Genomic DNA, 17,156 nt, shown 5'->3' on the forward strand with positions numbered 1-17,156 from the left:
TTTCTGAATCAACAAAGTTCATTTTGTGAAGGAGTACCAAACAGATCACCCATTTTGCTTTTTATAGAAGAGATCTAGTAAAGGTCATTATATTGTAGTTAAATATTAGATTTCTAATAGAATAAAGTTTCGAGTAATTTAACCCATGCTATGTCTGGTAAGTAATATCTTTATTATGTTTCTGAGCCGATTTTTCCGTGTGGCTAAGCACAAGTGGAACTTTTTATTTCTAGCGTCATCTGTGTCTTGCGTTTATTGATTTGCGATTCATTTCTTAATGTTCCTTACCAAAATAAACTTTGATACGATCCATAGTTATGCAAGTCATTATCCTCATTGCGGAGGTATTGGGATGCGTTAGAAATCATCAATCTCAGCCTGAAGCTAGAATGCAACACATTGTCTGTTCAGAGGAAGGAGGAGCTTCGTACTCTTGGAGCTCGTAAGTTTTAATACTTGAGAACATTTCTAGGTTCTCCTTTGTCCCCTTCGTCAGTTCAATGCAATTTGTAGTCAATTTAACCTTCTTGTGTTTGTGGGATGGACTGTGTATTGATAGGTGTAAGAAGGCCTAAAGCATTTCATGTCTTTTTAACTTGTAGAAATAGCATATAATATTTCTGATCCTGCACATGGGTGGGATTGCGTGCGCTACATTGTTAGTCGGCATCCCTACAGCTTTTCTGCCTGGAATTGCTACTACAAAGGAATATTGAGGTACTGATGCTGCTATTAACTGTTGTCAATTTTTCTCTTCTTATTTATGTACATCATAGTGTCTAATGTTGTTCTATAAAATCTGACATTTAAAGTTAAGAGGATGTTTCTTTGCATTATGTGCTGATGTTATTGGGCGAACTTGGATCAAATTTAACTGACAAATTGAAGATAGTATAGGATTATATTCCATCCATTGTTCATAATGCACTGAGTAACTGTTGCATTCAGCACGATTGTTTATACTGAGGTGAGGGAAACATCCCCCAACACACACACACAGTCGCACACAGAGAAGAGACAGAGAAAGAGAAGAAAGAAAGACAACAAAATTGGTATCGGTAAAAGGTTGTTTGGAGTTTTCTTGGATAAGGTATTATAATAAGACAAATGCCACCAGATAGAACGATAAGAACCACTGCCTGATTTAACCACTAAGAAGATGAATACAAACTTGGCTGTGAAAAACCATTACTCGGCTGTGAAAAGCTATCAAGTAACTTTCACACGGTTATGTTCTGTATGAACAGTGTTGATGACTTTGTTCCTGCACTTCCTAAGCCAAAGAACACACAGTTTGTAGTCCTCATGCCTATGCTCGCTATGGCTTTTCACCTGTTTTGCTTCCTTAAGCTGTTTCTTTTCAACTGCAGAAACAATCGAATCGCGAAGCACAACAAGTTCCTTCATAACATGAGAGTGAAGCACAAAGATTCTGTACCACCAATCCTCATTTCTGCACATCAGTTTACCATGATTAGTCAGCATCAAGCAGCTGCTCGGGAATATTTAGAAGCCCATAAACTGATGCCTGACAATCCCTTCATAAACCTTTGTGCCGGTATGCGTCTTTACCTTGTAAAATTGAAGATTAAAACTGGGAAGAAAAATGTTATTCCTTGTGCTTGCTGGAGAAAATCTAAATGAAATGCTTCCCTTATATTTTTTCAGGAACCGCCTTGATAAACTTAGCGCTTGGCCACAGACTTCAAAACAAGCACCAGACTCTATTACAAGGGCTTGCTTTCCTCTATAACAACTCCCGACTTTGCGGAGACAGCCAGGTTTTGTTCTATTTAGAATCATTGTGTGTGCATATTTGTTTATATACCCGCAAACTGCAGTACTGTAGCATCAGTTTTCACTCAATAATTCAGCATTTAACTGGGGTTCCATTCTCACAACTGCTTGCGAAGAGAATACGTTCTTCAATATCATGCGCTCAACTTCAACTTGTGTACAATATCAGCTGAAAGCAACCGTCAAATCTTGTTGCAGGAGGCATTATATAACATTGCTCGGGCATACCATCATGTCGGTCTGGTTTCTTTGGCTGCTACGTACTACGAAAAGGTATTGGCGATTCGCGAGAAGGATTATCCGATCCCGGTACTCCCAAATGAGAATCAGGATCATGTGGATGATAAGAAGCCGGGCTACTGTGATCTTCGTCGAGAAGCAGCTTACAATCTGCACTTAATCTATAAGAAGAGTGGGGCACTTGATCTTGCCAGGCAGGTCTTGAAAGATCATGTTGTCTTGTGATACATTCAAATATGTATATTCATCTCCTGCGGATGCACATGTATAGAATTCTGTTAATCCCAACCCTTCTTTATATTCTAATTATTATATATTTTTTATATTCTATTAGAAAAAATATATTTAGATCTTCAACATAATAATAATAATAATTTTACAATTAAATTAAGTTTTGAGATGTACATTATCATGTACTAAGCACTGTTAACACATTACATAGACCAAATCAAGTAATTCTATATGTTAAAATTTGAAATATGCAATTCCTTTCAACTATCCAAAAATTATTTACCCTGTCAAGGTTCGTTAATATGAATTATCTACTTGTACAAATTTAAGGTTTACACGACAACAATATAGAATTATTCAAGTGAATAAATATATCATGAACATTTAATTGGATAAATAGAATTTAAAGGTGGTATTTCCATATAATATTATATATTTAATCATTAATTCCTTTTCATTTGAAGTTGTCTAGAATTAATCTCTAAACATAAGTTTGGAACCTTTCTTTGCATATTAGATCAATGTTTTCTATAATTTTTTTCTTTACTTTAGCTTTTGAATACTTTAAATTTCATTTGTTTCAATGATTTATGATTTGTGAGATATAATTCAAAACAATATTAACTTTCTTTAACCAAATTGAAAATAAGTGTATAACTTATTACATAATAATTCAATTTTATCTATATGTTTTTCTATGATAATTTCAATAAAGAAATATGATAAATCAAGTTACAAATATATATATTAGAAAGAATCAACAAACAAATTATTAATTATTTTGATCTTTCTTTTCCTTTTATCATTTATTTTCTACATCTTATATTCATTGGTTAGCCTAATCAAGACAAAATATGAAAAGAAAATTTAATTGCATAAAATAATTACCTTTCTTAGTTTTACGTCATTTTCTCAATCTAGATATTTAAAAAATGAGAAAATCACCATTATTTCGTTTGAAAACATTGATGATTAATCTTTTTATGTTCTTTTACCTTCTATTGAAATTTTAGAAATAATTAATTTCTCAATTTCTATATAATATAAATTTTTTATCCGTGTATTTGTTTTACTTATTAAATATGATGTTAATATTTTTTATTTATTTTTAATTCTTATGCCGACTATCTTTAGAGTTATTTATAGTGATATTCTCCTGTAGTAATCTCATTAATTAATTTTGTATTTTATCATGTTGTTCATGAAATTATGGAAACATGTTTTAAACATAATGATGTGTATCGGAGCCCAACAGCATCACAAGGGTCGAGGGATCTTTAAGAGAATTTTAAAATTAATGGAGGACTAGTCTGTAAAATAGTGATTAACAACACTCTAATGCTTAAATTAATTCTTTATTGAATAAATGAAGAAAAAATTTGAAGTAATGTGGGAACAATGTTGAAATATGATGATGAGGTGATTTAATTCATGTAAGTGCAAAAAGTGAGCAAAAAATAGCTTAAAAATCAAGAGAAAATGAGAGCGAGAGTGTGAGAAAATGTGTTACCAAAATGACTGCAATAAAGTTCCAGTTATAAGCAACAGTAAAGCAAGATCTGAAAGGTGGTCAAGGTGAATCATATGCCATTTTTAAGTAGCACGATTGTGATTTGGACTTATCTAGACAAAGATATGACCATATTACTGAGTCTTTGCTAGTCTGCCTAAGAATTTGAAAATATATTTCCTGTTGCTTAAGAGTTAATTTTAGTCGGATTATTTAGAGTTAGTTGGAGATCTTTTAGTATAATGTATCTCAAGATGTTTGGAACCTGTATGATGTGCCGTCCCTACTGTATACTCACTAACTTCACTGGATTAAGCTTGCTTCTTGGGTATGCCATGTTAGAAGGATAGAGCATGCTATGGGTTTAACACCTTTGTTCATGGGCCAGTAAGGCCTAAGCTGTTGGATTGCTCAGTGGGAGCTTACTTCCTTAGTATTGGACTTTAGAAAAATAATTGATGCAGGTCTCATCACTCCGAAGGGTGGGCACGAGTTGGATACTTTGAGTTTTTGGGTCGGGTACCCGATTATGTCGGATAGTATATTTTGGTACCCGACACAAACTCAATAAAATTAGGTACCCAAGATTAGATACCTGATTTTTTCCTTTTTCTTTTTTTAAAATTTATATGTGAAGAAAAATAAGGCAATCAAATATCTATGTAAAAGGAGTTTTTCGCCAATTTTATACTTATAAATTATAATTTCTAGCAGGGTATGACTTTATTTTAAAATATTATACAAAAATTTTAATGTATATTATGACATCAATTTTTTAATATTAAAAAATAGTATAACATCACAATTAATTCAAAATTGATATACAAAATAATCTACTTTGTAATATAAATAACTTGATAAGTAGATCAATCAACTCATATAGCATTCTCTTTTTAATTTTACTATTTTCCTAGCAACAATAAATGATTCTATTTTCTTTTTATTTTTAACCGAATTGAGTATTTTTCTCTACCTGATAACCGACCCAATTTATTCAAAATCGGGTTTGGGTAACCAAAAACTAAAAAAATATAAGAATTACCTGACCTGATCTACCAGAACCTGTTCAGATAGGGTCGTGACCAAAACAACCTAATCCAAATACCCATCCCTAATCTAATCCCCCTCCCCACCCCCCGCTCTAGTAGTGCAAGACTTGAATTGGACTATTGGAGTAGAAAAAACTATTCCTACTATGCTAAAGATCCTCTTAAAGCATTTTTCCAACTGTGTCAATTTAGTAGGAGAAATCCCGTTGAGCTGCCTAAGTTTGTCCTACTGTGCTATTGCAAGAAAACACCGTGTTGGGCTATATAAGCATAACCAGTTGTGCTGGATGTATTTGTTTTTCCCGCGTATGCAGGGGAACCTATGCAAATCTCAAAAGAAGCAAGTGATCGACTATATTAGGATAAGGTAAAAACTGTCAATAGGCGGGGGCTCTGTGCTCTTTGATTAGGCGATTACCACACTACAAGGTTGAAGGATTTTCAAAGAAAATTCTAAGATCAACAGAGACTAACCCTACAAAATAAAGGTTAGCACTCTGATGCTTAAGTCAATAATGATTTTACTGAAAAAAAGTAAAGAGAACTTGAATTAGAGTAAGAATAATGATGTAGAATAATGATAAAATGTATATATTAATATGAAGTGCAAAATATAGACTCAAAATAACCTAAAACTCCGAGAATTGGTTACTTGTAGATTCCCAACTCATTTGTCATTAATCTACTTGGAATCACCTGGAGATTTTTTAGGATAATATGTCTCAATATGTTGGCAAGCTATACGACGTGTCTTTCCAGTTGTATGATAACGTGCCCGGATGGAATGAACCTATCTTTTGGGCCTGTTAGTTTAGTAGAGTAGGAGGTAGGCCTATGGACCTTTCTTCCCTCCTGAAGATCCAGCTAAGCTTGATTCTAACTGGGCCATCCTGCCTTACTGATGGGCTTGGTCCAATAATTTCAACAGGCATCAGAAATAAAATTTTAATTTTTTCCGGAGCTGCGCGAATCAGGAAAAAAATAATTTGGTTTGGGTTTTTCTTTTTATTTTTTAATTCTTATGCTAACTATCACTAAAATTGTTTATAATGTAATTTTCTTGTATTAATCTCTTTTCTTTATATACATTTTAGTCCTCATATTGGTTGAAAATAATATAAATAAAAAAATAATATTTTACGGAATGAATTGAATGAAATAAGCACAAAAATAATTTATTAACTTTATTACATTAAAGTCGAATTAAAAATATACAGAAATTAAATTACTTATTATTGAAAATAATGTAGTAGTTTTATAGACCGAGTAACCACTGCATTAAACATTCCAAAAAATAGACTTATTTAATTTATAAAATAAGCTTTGGAAAATATTATTTTATTTTATAATAATATTATAAAGACAATTAATTATGAAATAAGTTATTCTAAGTTAGTCCACCCCTCCGCCGTTGTGGCATATTGTTTCTATGGATATATAATAAATAACTTTTATATTTTAATTTATATTATAAATAAGAATAAAATATACAAATCAACACATCACATCTCAAAAATAAATTTAATAAGTTCGACTTTATTTTGACATATTAAATTTATACTATCTCCGATGACTTGTTTAGTTAGTAAATTTGAAAGCAATAAATATCTAATAATTATTTACATTTTAATTTAATTGAGTTTACATGCCCAATCCTTATTAAGCACATATTGACTTATATATTAATCAAATTTAATTCGAACGCACAGATTTGAATATGGGTATTTAATTAAACTCAGTTCACATATTTAACGTACAATGATCTCGTATTTTGTACGTAGTACTTATGTGCATATAATTAAATATATATAATAAAAATTTTAAATTAAAAGTACATCAAATGATTAATATAGATAAAAGTATAGGATAAATATGATAATAGATTGACGATTAAAAAATTATGTGAACCATTAAAAATAAATAAATAATTATATTAATACAAATATTTAACTTTTTTTATAATTGATATTTCAAGATTTAATTTAGTGTGCGAATTTTTTTATCCAAACAAAATATCTCAAAATATTTGGCTTAATGCATATACATTTTGTCGATTATTATTTATATCGCATACATCAATTTCTTAAAATACGAAAAATGTTCTTATGTATTTCTAACTATTTTTACTCAAATTCTTCTTTTGTCTATATAACCATATTATTTATCTATACTAATATGATACGTTTACTCACAAACGACTTTTTTAAAATAGTGATATCGATTTTTTTTTGTGTTGATAATATTACTAAATTATTTTATTTTATTTAATTTTTTAAATATGTTGTGTTAGTTTATATATTTTATTCTTATTATAATATATTTAAAGCATAAATAATTATTTATTATATGAATGCAGGGACAGCGTGCCATAACGGCTAGTTTTGGAAAAGGAAAGTGTCCACAATTCTTTTTTTTTAAAATGAAAACAATGAACTATTATTGATTGCATACATTTATTATAATTATTAATTTAAATATTTATATCTAACAACAACCGATAATTATAACCACCAAACATTAATAAGCAATATCAGATAATTATATTTAATCAACATCTACTATTAAAAATTTGTCTGATCTGCAATAGGTTAATTTGTAATGAGTTAATAGCACATAAAAGTGAATTTTCATTAGATTGTTTAGCTAATATCAATAAATTCAGTGAATTTTGACTAACGGAGGAATCTATTTGTTAGATAAAAACAAATACCAGAGATATTAAATATAATTTTCTAATTTATAAAAAATTTATGTATAATTATATCAAATATCATGAAAAGCAATGTAATTATCTCTTATTATTATTATTTTTGGGTTCACATTTTAGGTCCATAAAAGGATAAAAACCATAGTTGACTAGGACTTGATAAAATTAGACCTAAATACTTAAAAAATATGAATTAAATTAATACCAAAATCTGTCTGCGATAGACCTAAATAGAAAAAAATTAATAGTGTGATTGGCTGCACATTTTATTTTAAAATTAATGCCTAAATAAAAAAAAATAATAATGTAATCCAACTCAAATTCCAAATTAGCCCACTAATTATGATTATCATTGCTATTAGGGAAATGTGTTCTGTGCCAACTTTGCTCACATGCGCGAGTAAAAAAGTATCTCCACTCTCGAGTATCTGGTATCCACCTGTTACTTTACACCAAAGCATCTGCAAATAACACGGCGCGTTGTAAAAGTAGCGAGTAAGAGATTAAGTTAAACCGACGTCGTAAGAATGTTTTTTTTTTTTTTTTCCCGTTTAGTTTTCGTGTAAAAAAGTAAAAGGGAAAAAGGGGAATCGTAAATATATATATATATATATCATATTATTATTTACGAAAAGCATTTCTCCGCAAAAACCCTAATTTCTTTTTATTTATTCAATCCCTAGAAAATTCCTTCGCGTCCCTTTTGCTCTATCTTCTTGGTTCCCCGTTGCTGCAGAAAATTTTCCTAATTTATTGGTAAGATGTTTCTGTTTTTTCTTTATTTTTCGTGATTTACTTTTTTTTTTTGGGTCGGAATTTAGGGTATTATATTAACCCTAAATTCGTGAAAATTTCTCTTTTTCTCTGCTTAGTTTTGATCTTTTTTTGGTGATTTTTGGTGGATCCATTCGTATATTTGGAGGATTCTGCTGAATTTTGGAGGTTTTACAGCAAAAAGAGCTCTCTTCTTCACTCTATTTCTTTTATTTATTTATTTATTTTATTTTTCCAGATTTTCTATTTCGCGTTACTGGATTAAACTTTTTCTTTTTTTAATTTTTTTCTTTCTTTTCTTTTTGAAAAGTCAATTTTTTATTTTGCAATTTAGAAATTCTGGATTCTTATTTAAAATGGGTAATCGAGATTTTTTCAGTACATGGTTGTTTTTAATTTCAGTTTAATTCAAAAAATTTCTGGAAATGGCGTCCCCAATTAGGGTTTTAGACGTAATTGAAACGACTATTTCCCCCCTTTTTTGTGGTTAAATTAAATTGAAACTTCTTTTTTAGCTACTGAAGATCTGCAATTTCTTTTTCACTGTTTTATGGTCGGCAGGTAATTTCCGAAAATCTCCAAGGGCAATTTAGGTAATCTTGTCAAATGTCAGGCGCATCTGAAGCAGCAGCCGTCATGGCAAGCCGCGACGGCCTCTGCTGGATCAGCAAATCCACATTCCCTACGCTGCCGACGGCGGAGGCGCCGGGTACAGCCCAGTGGGTTCGTCTCCGCCGCCGTACCAATCTATCCCCGCTGGTGCCACCGTGATCAATCACGTGATGAACTTGAATTCCGTTGATCAGAAGCGGAAGAGGGGGCGGCCCAGGAAGTACGGTCCAGATGGCAGCATGGCCATTTCCATGGCTTCGCAACAGCAGCCTATCAGCATTGCCATGCCCCAGCAGCAGCACACTTTCTCCCCACAGGCGGCGGCCCCTTCTCTTAATTTGCAGATGGAGGCCCATCCCCCGGTGGGTGGCTCAGCCGCGCCCACCGTCAAGAAGGCCAGGGGCAGACCCCGCGGTTCAAGCAATAAAAAGCAGCAAAAGGAGGCTTTAGGTGATATGGGCTCCGACAGCTTTCCATTTTGCTTTCTGTGTCTGATCTTTGTTAAGGAGTCTGTTTTCTGGTTTTAGTTTTTGTTAGTCAATATAGGCAGTGAACTATACATGGGACTTCTCATTTGATCTTTTGATGCTAGATGTATAGGAATACAAGTGGGTCTATGAAGTACTATTTTCTGGTGGGTTGACTCTATGTTGACAATGGAATGCTATATCAGTATGCTGGAACCTTGGATCTACTAACTCCAGGATCTAATGCAAGCCATTTTACCTGTGTGCCCTTGTGCATTCTCATTCTTGATTTCTTTAAAACTTATAACTATAATCTGTTTATTTTAATTTCATACCTAAATCCCTCTAGACATAAATAGTTATTATGCTGTCATTTGCAGCTTTTGTATTATTTTTTTTGTTTGTTAAATTTACCTTTTTTTTATTTAATTCTTTTTTAATTTGCATTGTTCCTGGCGGTGGCACCTTGCTACTTTGTTTTTTAATTATTATCATTGTGATTATTGCCATCACTGTAAAACTCTGACTTAAATTTTATGCTCGCAGGTTCAAATGGTCTTGGATTTGTACCACATGTGCTCAATGTCAATGCAGGAGAGGTTAAATATTTAACGTTTCTTCTTTTTTGTCTAGTCAATGGAACTTCAATCGTTATATTGCTTGTCATTGGTGGTATACCAATCTTTCTTATGTTACTGAAAGCTGGAATTTAAATTAGAAGTTAAGAACCTGTTATGCTGTGATTAATAATTTTCCAAGTATCTTGCAACTATTCTTAATTTAATTTAGTATCTAATTGATGCCCTGAATTTAGTTAAAGTTCATTGACTCCATCCAAGATTCTCGAGGACCTCTTTGTGTTTCTTCTAGCAAGGATGTCTTCGTTTCTTAACTTGAAAGAAATGGATGCTGTCATTGAAGTAGTTTCTATATGCAGAACGTCCCCTCCCCTTGCCTTGCTTCACTGTTGCCAGGTGGCACAAAGCCATATGACAGTTAAGCATTATATGAATGTCAGGGATGTTGAAATCCTGAATCGGGGATTCGGGGTTGCGAAAAGGAAATTACCATTAGCACTTGAAACTTAATTGATGTGGAATTCAAATGGAATAAACATGTAGCAAGGACTATTAATTATAGATGGGAAATTCATATTACTAGTAAGCAGTATCAGGAAAAGTGCTAACAAGAAATTGCAAAAGCTGGGATGTCTTTTTCTTTCCACCTTTTTCTCAGGGGGTTGGTGCTTTTACCTTACATCAAAGTAGTGTTGTAGCAACTCAAAGGAACTGTTTCCTGATGTGGTTGGATTGAAGAAAATGCTTAGCTGAAGCCCAAATGCTACCTTCATTCAGCAATTTGCACTGCTTTATATACTTAATGCTTAGATGAGAAGCAAATGAATGTTGTGGGGTAGTTTCCATTAGAGGTTTATATTCTTGCCAAGCATCAAATAATGCAGTGCGACATACTCTCTGTTCTACTTCATCTGATTGAATGATTGCTTCAAAGATACATGATAAGATGTTAATGGTTATGAGTAACTCTGATCATCTATTGGATCATGTTATATTTTGTATCTTTTGGTGAAATGTCGTGTAACTTTAGATGTTAAAACTTCTTCTCCAACAAATTGCATGCTTCCGTTTTGACTTTGGTTGGGTAGGTCGAATCCACTGAGTCAATGCTGATGGGTTCCACATATCCTGAAGCATAGTCTATTGACTCTCAAAGATGTGTTTGATAATATTGAGAAGAGAAATTATGCACAGATGTTTCAATGAGTTGCTAGACTGGGAATTGGAACATTTAGTCATGATTAACATTATACGACTTGTACGTGTAAATTCTTTTATGTCTCCTATATAGGTCTACGGAAGAACTATTTTTAGTGGTTCTACATCTAAAGTGTATCTCTATATAATCGTTTTCCGCGCCATGGCGCATGGTGCAGCCCTCGTGCCATACGGCGCCCATGGCGCGCGCCTTCGTCATGCAGCCGCCATAGCGCGCGCCTGGGCGCCTTTTCGGCGCTTCCCAAGCACGCTCTAGGCGCGCCATGAAGAAGAGGGCCTGGGTTTTGGCTGGGCTGCCCAGGCTTGTGAATTAAAAAAAATAAAGTTAATAAACCCTAAATATAAAAGGAAATTTAGCAAATTAAGAACTTTGCATGCATGGGTAACTTTCATTCTTGACTCTTATTTATTCAGTTCTCTCTTCTTCCTCTTTCAACGCATCTTCTTCTCAATTCTTCTCTTTTTCTTTCTTCCATAGTAATACTGAGATGCTGCCCATTCTACCTTTAAGTATAACAAACAAATAGGCATCTCAGTTATTCCATAGTTATGTGAGAATGGTAGAATGGAACACACATGGATAATACCTATTTTTATCCACTAAAACAAAGATCATGGAAATGAAAGTGAAGAATCTGAAGATTATCTAGTAGAATCTAGTAGAATCTAGTAGAATCAGATGATTAGATTTAGGCTTATTTGTTTTTTGATAAACTATTTAGGATTTATTTGAATCTTTAGGACTTTTGCTATCTTTCAACGGTTCAACATTGGTTGTTTTGATTATATGAAGTTTTTTTGTTGAATTTGTTGTTTTATATGTCTTGTTTAACTCCTTATACATTAATCAAATCAAAATAATACTAATTATATAAATATATAGATTGTTTCTTATATTTGCGCCATCCTTCGAAAAGGCGCGCGCCGTGCCTTGCGCCATGGCTCCAGGAACCCTTGGCGCCATTGTGCGCCGTGTGCCACTGACTACTATGGGCTGTGCAATGCATAGAGGTCGTACGTGTTTTTGGTATACTATATTCATTATCTCTAGATCTTTTTTCCTTCTTGCTAGGTTTTAATCAGAGATTTCATGGGTCCTTACACCCTTGGTACTATGTGATATTTCTTTATTTTGAAGTAGCACTTCAGTAAAATACCCTATCATCTGATTTTAACTTTTGAATGTCGGCTTGCATGTTATTACCTTATCTAATTTGATGGGAGCTTGTTCTACTGCCCGCCCACCCTAACCCCTCGCAAAAATCGTGGGGTGGGGTGGGGATATTGGTTTTAGAATTTTCTTTGCTATAATCAGTTGGCTCATGGAGATATTGATATGGATGTGGCACTGGCTCATACATTAGAACAAATGAGAGATGGTTATCTTACATCTTAGTAAAATCTACCAACTGGCTTTTTCAGGATGTCTCTTCAAAAATAATGGCTATTTCTCAGAACAGACCGAGAGCTGTTTGTGTCCTATCTGCCAACGGGGCAATATCAAATGTGACACTTCGACAAGCTGCCACATCTGGTGGAACGGCAACTTATGAGGTTATTTCTTTTAATGTATTTGTTTTAGATGTATATGTACCTTTGCTATCTTATTCATTTGAAGGATATTTGATCTCTAGATTGGTTTAATTTTCCTAATTTAGAATTTATTTGCACAAAAATTTTAGGTATGAAATATTAAGATTTGGATTTCTTGGTGTGGTTGTGCTCGTCAACTTATTCTTTTGTGCCTGCAATCAGTATAGGTCCATAGGAATAACACCATTGGGTGAATTATGTGATGTTTATACAGATTGCAGACCTGGACTGGACTATCATTACCTCAGTAACTTGTTTCTTTCTTCTTGCGCCTCTTAAGTAGATATTTGATTTGAGTTGTCTGTCAGTGATTAGTGGGAATATCTTCATTCGGAGCTATGCACTTATCAACTTGTTGCATCCTTTCCTTTTTTTTGCTCCTGTAAACAGTTTAGGAATGTCATTGACTTCTGAATTTGGTGATGTTGCACAAAATTTGATCTAGGCTGTCAGAATCTTTTTTCTTGAACATTTTAAATTAAAATGTTATTTTCTTTACCATGGATTATCCGGATTTTTTTGGGTCTGCGTTCTTGGCTATAATCTTACAATTTGTGTAGGGCCGCTTTGACATCCTGTCTCTTTCTGGTTCTTTTATGCTTACTGAAGTTGCCGGTCATAAAAGCAGAACTGGTGGTCTGAGTATTGCTTTGGCTGGACCCGATGGAAGGGTAATGGGTGGTTGTGTGGCTGGTTTACTGGTTGCAGCATCCCCCGTCCAGGTTAGTGTGCTCGTTTGTGTGTATTTCGGAGTTGGGAGTGTACATTCATGTTGAGATCTATATTTCAGTCCATGACTTGCTTATTTTAAGTTGTTTTATCTTTTATTACTATTGTTTCTTTCACTTATTGCAGGTTATAGTGGGAAGCTTTCTGCCCGATTGTCAAAGAGAAGCTACAACAAACTTTATGGAGCCTGCATCAGCTCCCCCACAGGTTAACCTGGGTGGTGCTGCTGGTACCAGCAGCTCACCATCAAGAGGGACTCTTAGTGAGTCGTCTGGTGGTCCTGCAAGTCCGCTAAATTTAAGTGCTGGTGCTTGCAATAATATCCCACAAGGCATGACAGGCATGCCTTGGAAATAATCAGCTGTATAGTTATCCCTCCCATTGACAACTATGTAACATAAGTACTTAGTGTAATACTATCGGAATAAAGACCACTGGCTGCTTTCCATCTTGAGTCTTTCAGGAATGCGCCTTGCAGAGTTAGGTTCTTAGTCTACTGATCCTTTTGGTTTTTATTCCGGCTGTTGTAGTTGTTTGTATAAAACGCTGGTAGTTAGTCTTTAATGTCTTTTTCTTCTCCAACCTAGTTGTTGTGCTCTTTTAATTCTTATTCGTTCGCTATTGAGTAATAATGCTGGTTATAATCGTTACGAATTGTTCTATTTTGCTGTCTATGGAATTTGCTGAGGTTGTAGCTGATCCAGCTGTGTCGTCCTAGACTGAGATGAAAGCCCATGAGGCTTGAAGTCATTGTCAAAGTACTTCACCTAAGAAGTTCCTGGTTAACGGGAAATTGACAGGTTTCGCTTTTGATGTTAGATGACCTCTTAACATGGTACTAGTTCCAACACCCTTCACAATGCCTGCCAAGATTACATTCCGATGATTTATCCATTTGCAGATGTTTAACTGAAGCAATGCAGAAGAGTTGAGGTTTTATTCTGTTTATTCTTTCTCATAATACTAAATGCTATGTTGTGATCCGTTAAAATTATCTACTTGTAACATTTTGGAAAATGAAATGCTTTACTGAATTTGGAGAGTGGACCATTTTGGATTGATGTATTTTTCTTTCAAGAAACTTCTGATGCACAAAATACATAGCCAAGGCCTGATTTTACACAATTTGTAGGTTCCCGTGAATGGCAGGGGACAACTTAGAGTTGAAGGATTCACTGCTTTTTTTCAGATAATTTCAAGTGAAAACAAAAGGGACCGATGACGCCGGCTGGCTATTGAGACATAGATGTCCAGGCAAGTGGTGCTGTGAACTGTTAAATTACGAGTACTGATAACAGCATTTACTCATAAATGCGTTCAATAATTGATACACCTGTTTGGGTAATATCCAAGTAGGATGGTAAATTAGTGATAAGACTTTAGCAGACTACTTTATGGAATAAATAAATATTAAGGGTCCTGTCTTAATATGTTCAAATAGAATTTTAACATTAATTGAACCATGATTAGTATGTAAATCCAACATTGTACTTTTCTTAATTTGTTTGTTCTGTTTTTTCTTGATTGTGAAAGGGATATCTTTTATGTTCTTCTGACTTAAATGCAATTAGAGTCAATTCCGAAATGTCATCTTATATGCTGCAACAGCAAATGGCAACCTCAATGATATCTTATATTAGCTGAACCCTCCACTCTGCAAACTAAACCTATGCCTTTTTCCTGCCAAAAATAGTTCAGATTGAATCATACTAAGCAAATACAAGAGATCTCGGCAAATATTTTGACATTATGTGGTTGTTTACTGCCTTTTGAATTAAACACAACTAAGAACAAAAAACAAAAAGAAAAATAAAGATTAGAGAACAGGTAAATTTCAGATAGATGTATTTCATCATAGCCAATTAGTACTACCTTCTACTTGAACAAACACAAAAAATTCACGGCTAATTCCCTTTCCCTCCATGTCTCGGAAAAAATGTGGCAGTTCAGTTGCCAACAACCCAAAAATAAAACGGAACAGGAAACAACCATGGAATGAAAGTATCATCGGAACAAATTGCTGTATCAGTAGGTAACTTTGAAAAATTAAAAACATAAAAAAATTAGGAAAGAGAAGGAAATAGGACTTGGACAAAATTGAGGCGAGACCTAGAAGAAGTTGAAGCTGTTGAATCTTAGGTTTTGGAAGCTAGAACTGGCATATACATTAAGAAGCTCATTCTGAGCAGACCAGAAATCTGCTTTCAGACCAGCCCTCCTCACTGCCTTTAGTATCTTGTTTCTATGTGCATACCCTGTTACCACCACTTTCTGACTATTCCCATCCACTTCCACTTTCTCTATTCCTGCAAAATTTTTGCCAAATTCAAACAGAGTTAATACTAAGTTTTTCATCATTGGGACGATGAAGAAACATCATGCCTTTTTGTTGCAATCATGTTCACATAGTATTCTGCTCATTTATCAGTATATAGTTTTGCTGTTTTTCCTTGTATCTTGCAAGAGATGGAGGGAGGTAAAAACCTTTCAACTTGGATAAGCATTTCCTCAATCTCTTCTCGTGAATGCCAACCATCTCTACCTTCAGTTCAGTTGTCTGCATAATTATATATAAATTTCATACGATGTTAGAATTCTTTTTGAATGACGGAGAGAAAAGAGGAAATAGTTGTGATGAATTCTCGTACCTCCATCTAGAATGAGATGAAGTTGATGACAAGCAAAATGGAGGAAGGAAAGAACAGGACAAAGAAAAGGAGAAAAAAAGAGAGGCGATGATCGAATTATGATTTGGTAATGAGAGGGAATGCCCGTCTGTCTCTGTGTATATATATGTAAGAAAAAGATGGGGGATGAACAGGAAAGTGAATCTTGATCATTGGTTCTGCTGCTAAAAAACCAGGTTGAATACCGATCTGCTTTAGTTTTCTTGTTTTGCTTTTTCTCAAAGAAATCTGAAAAATCGAGAAGAAGAAACCGTTATATCGAAATCAGGGATCCATGGCTCAAAAGCTCGAGCTTCTGAGGTTGCCCCATTTGCCCAAAAGCAAATGTTGGTCTCAAATGATTGGGTTTGACGGGTCCAACTCTGCTTTTCTTGGAGAATCCCTTTTGATCACATTCAGTTCTTCAGTAGTTTTTATCCTTATGATTGCTGAATTATTATTACCACTGCTGGTTCATGTCAGAATCCTCAGATTTTGACAGATTAAAGCAGTGATCTAAATATGGGAATAGAGAATGAAAACATGGCAGACTCTTTGAAATTAAGTGGACAGCAAGTTTGGTATTCTTCTTCTTCTTCTTTTTTTGTTTTTCTCCAGGGCTGGTATTTGTCGATTGCTTGGAGATAGAGGGATTCATTTTTGGCATATAGTCTTTGTCGACCTGTCTGTCTTTTTCTGTTTTAGTGCTTATCGAAGTTCATAATATTGCCAATAGTCTCTGTCTTTTTTAATGATAATGGGTCAAGTAAGAAACTTGTAACTAATAACAATTTATATATTCTATTTTAAAAAGCTGTTTTGAGAAGTTGCCATACGTATTGTAAAATTCGTTTAATACCTCTCAATTTTTGCAACAATTGATATGACAACTTAAATTATATCCAACTCACAATGTTGTAAAGACATAGAGATAGAGATGATCTCTATTCAACTTGGACTAACATATGCATCAACACAGTTGTAT

The 17,156-nt window shown here is 33.9% G+C and overlaps 3 protein-coding genes across 6 annotated transcripts in view; 2 read left to right on the top strand and 1 right to left on the bottom strand.

Annotated features, from left to right (window-relative positions):
* Positions 1-2,343, top strand: part of LOC105178312 (general transcription factor 3C polypeptide 3) — a 12,724-nt gene extending 10,381 nt beyond the window's left edge. For all 4 annotated transcript variants that reach the window (XM_011101776.2, XM_011101785.2, XM_011101792.2 and 1 more), the window contains 5 exons: positions 316-442; positions 603-717; positions 1,371-1,558; positions 1,669-1,781; positions 1,996-2,343. In XM_011101776.2, the coding sequence (XP_011100078.1) occupies positions 316-442; positions 603-717; positions 1,371-1,558; positions 1,669-1,781; positions 1,996-2,262 (810 nt within the window). In that variant the 3' untranslated portion in view covers positions 2,263-2,343. The remainder of the gene's footprint in view (positions 1-315; positions 443-602; positions 718-1,370; positions 1,559-1,668; positions 1,782-1,995) is intronic.
* LOC105178337 (AT-hook motif nuclear-localized protein 10) lies at positions 8,962-14,149 on the top strand. Its single transcript, XM_011101807.2, has 5 exons — positions 8,962-9,370; positions 9,934-9,986; positions 12,606-12,737; positions 13,337-13,498; positions 13,632-14,149. Exons 1-5 carry the CDS (start codon positions 9,091-9,093, stop codon positions 13,860-13,862), a joined length of 858 nt encoding a protein of 285 aa, XP_011100109.1. The 5' UTR covers positions 8,962-9,090; the 3' UTR covers positions 13,863-14,149.
* Positions 15,569-16,846, bottom strand: LOC105178348 (heavy metal-associated isoprenylated plant protein 28). The gene is made up of 3 exons (XM_011101818.2): positions 16,154-16,846; positions 15,990-16,062; positions 15,569-15,811 (listed from the first exon to the last, which is right to left on the bottom strand). The coding sequence occupies exons 1-3, from the start codon at positions 16,157-16,159 to the stop codon at positions 15,615-15,617; spliced, it is 276 nt and encodes a 91-aa protein (XP_011100120.1). The 5' UTR covers positions 16,160-16,846; the 3' UTR covers positions 15,569-15,614.

Source organism: Sesamum indicum, linkage group LG2 (assembly GCF_000512975.1).
Source record: "Sesamum indicum cultivar Zhongzhi No. 13 linkage group LG2, S_indicum_v1.0, whole genome shotgun sequence".
NCBI classification, from domain to species: domain Eukaryota; kingdom Viridiplantae; phylum Streptophyta; class Magnoliopsida; order Lamiales; family Pedaliaceae; genus Sesamum; species Sesamum indicum.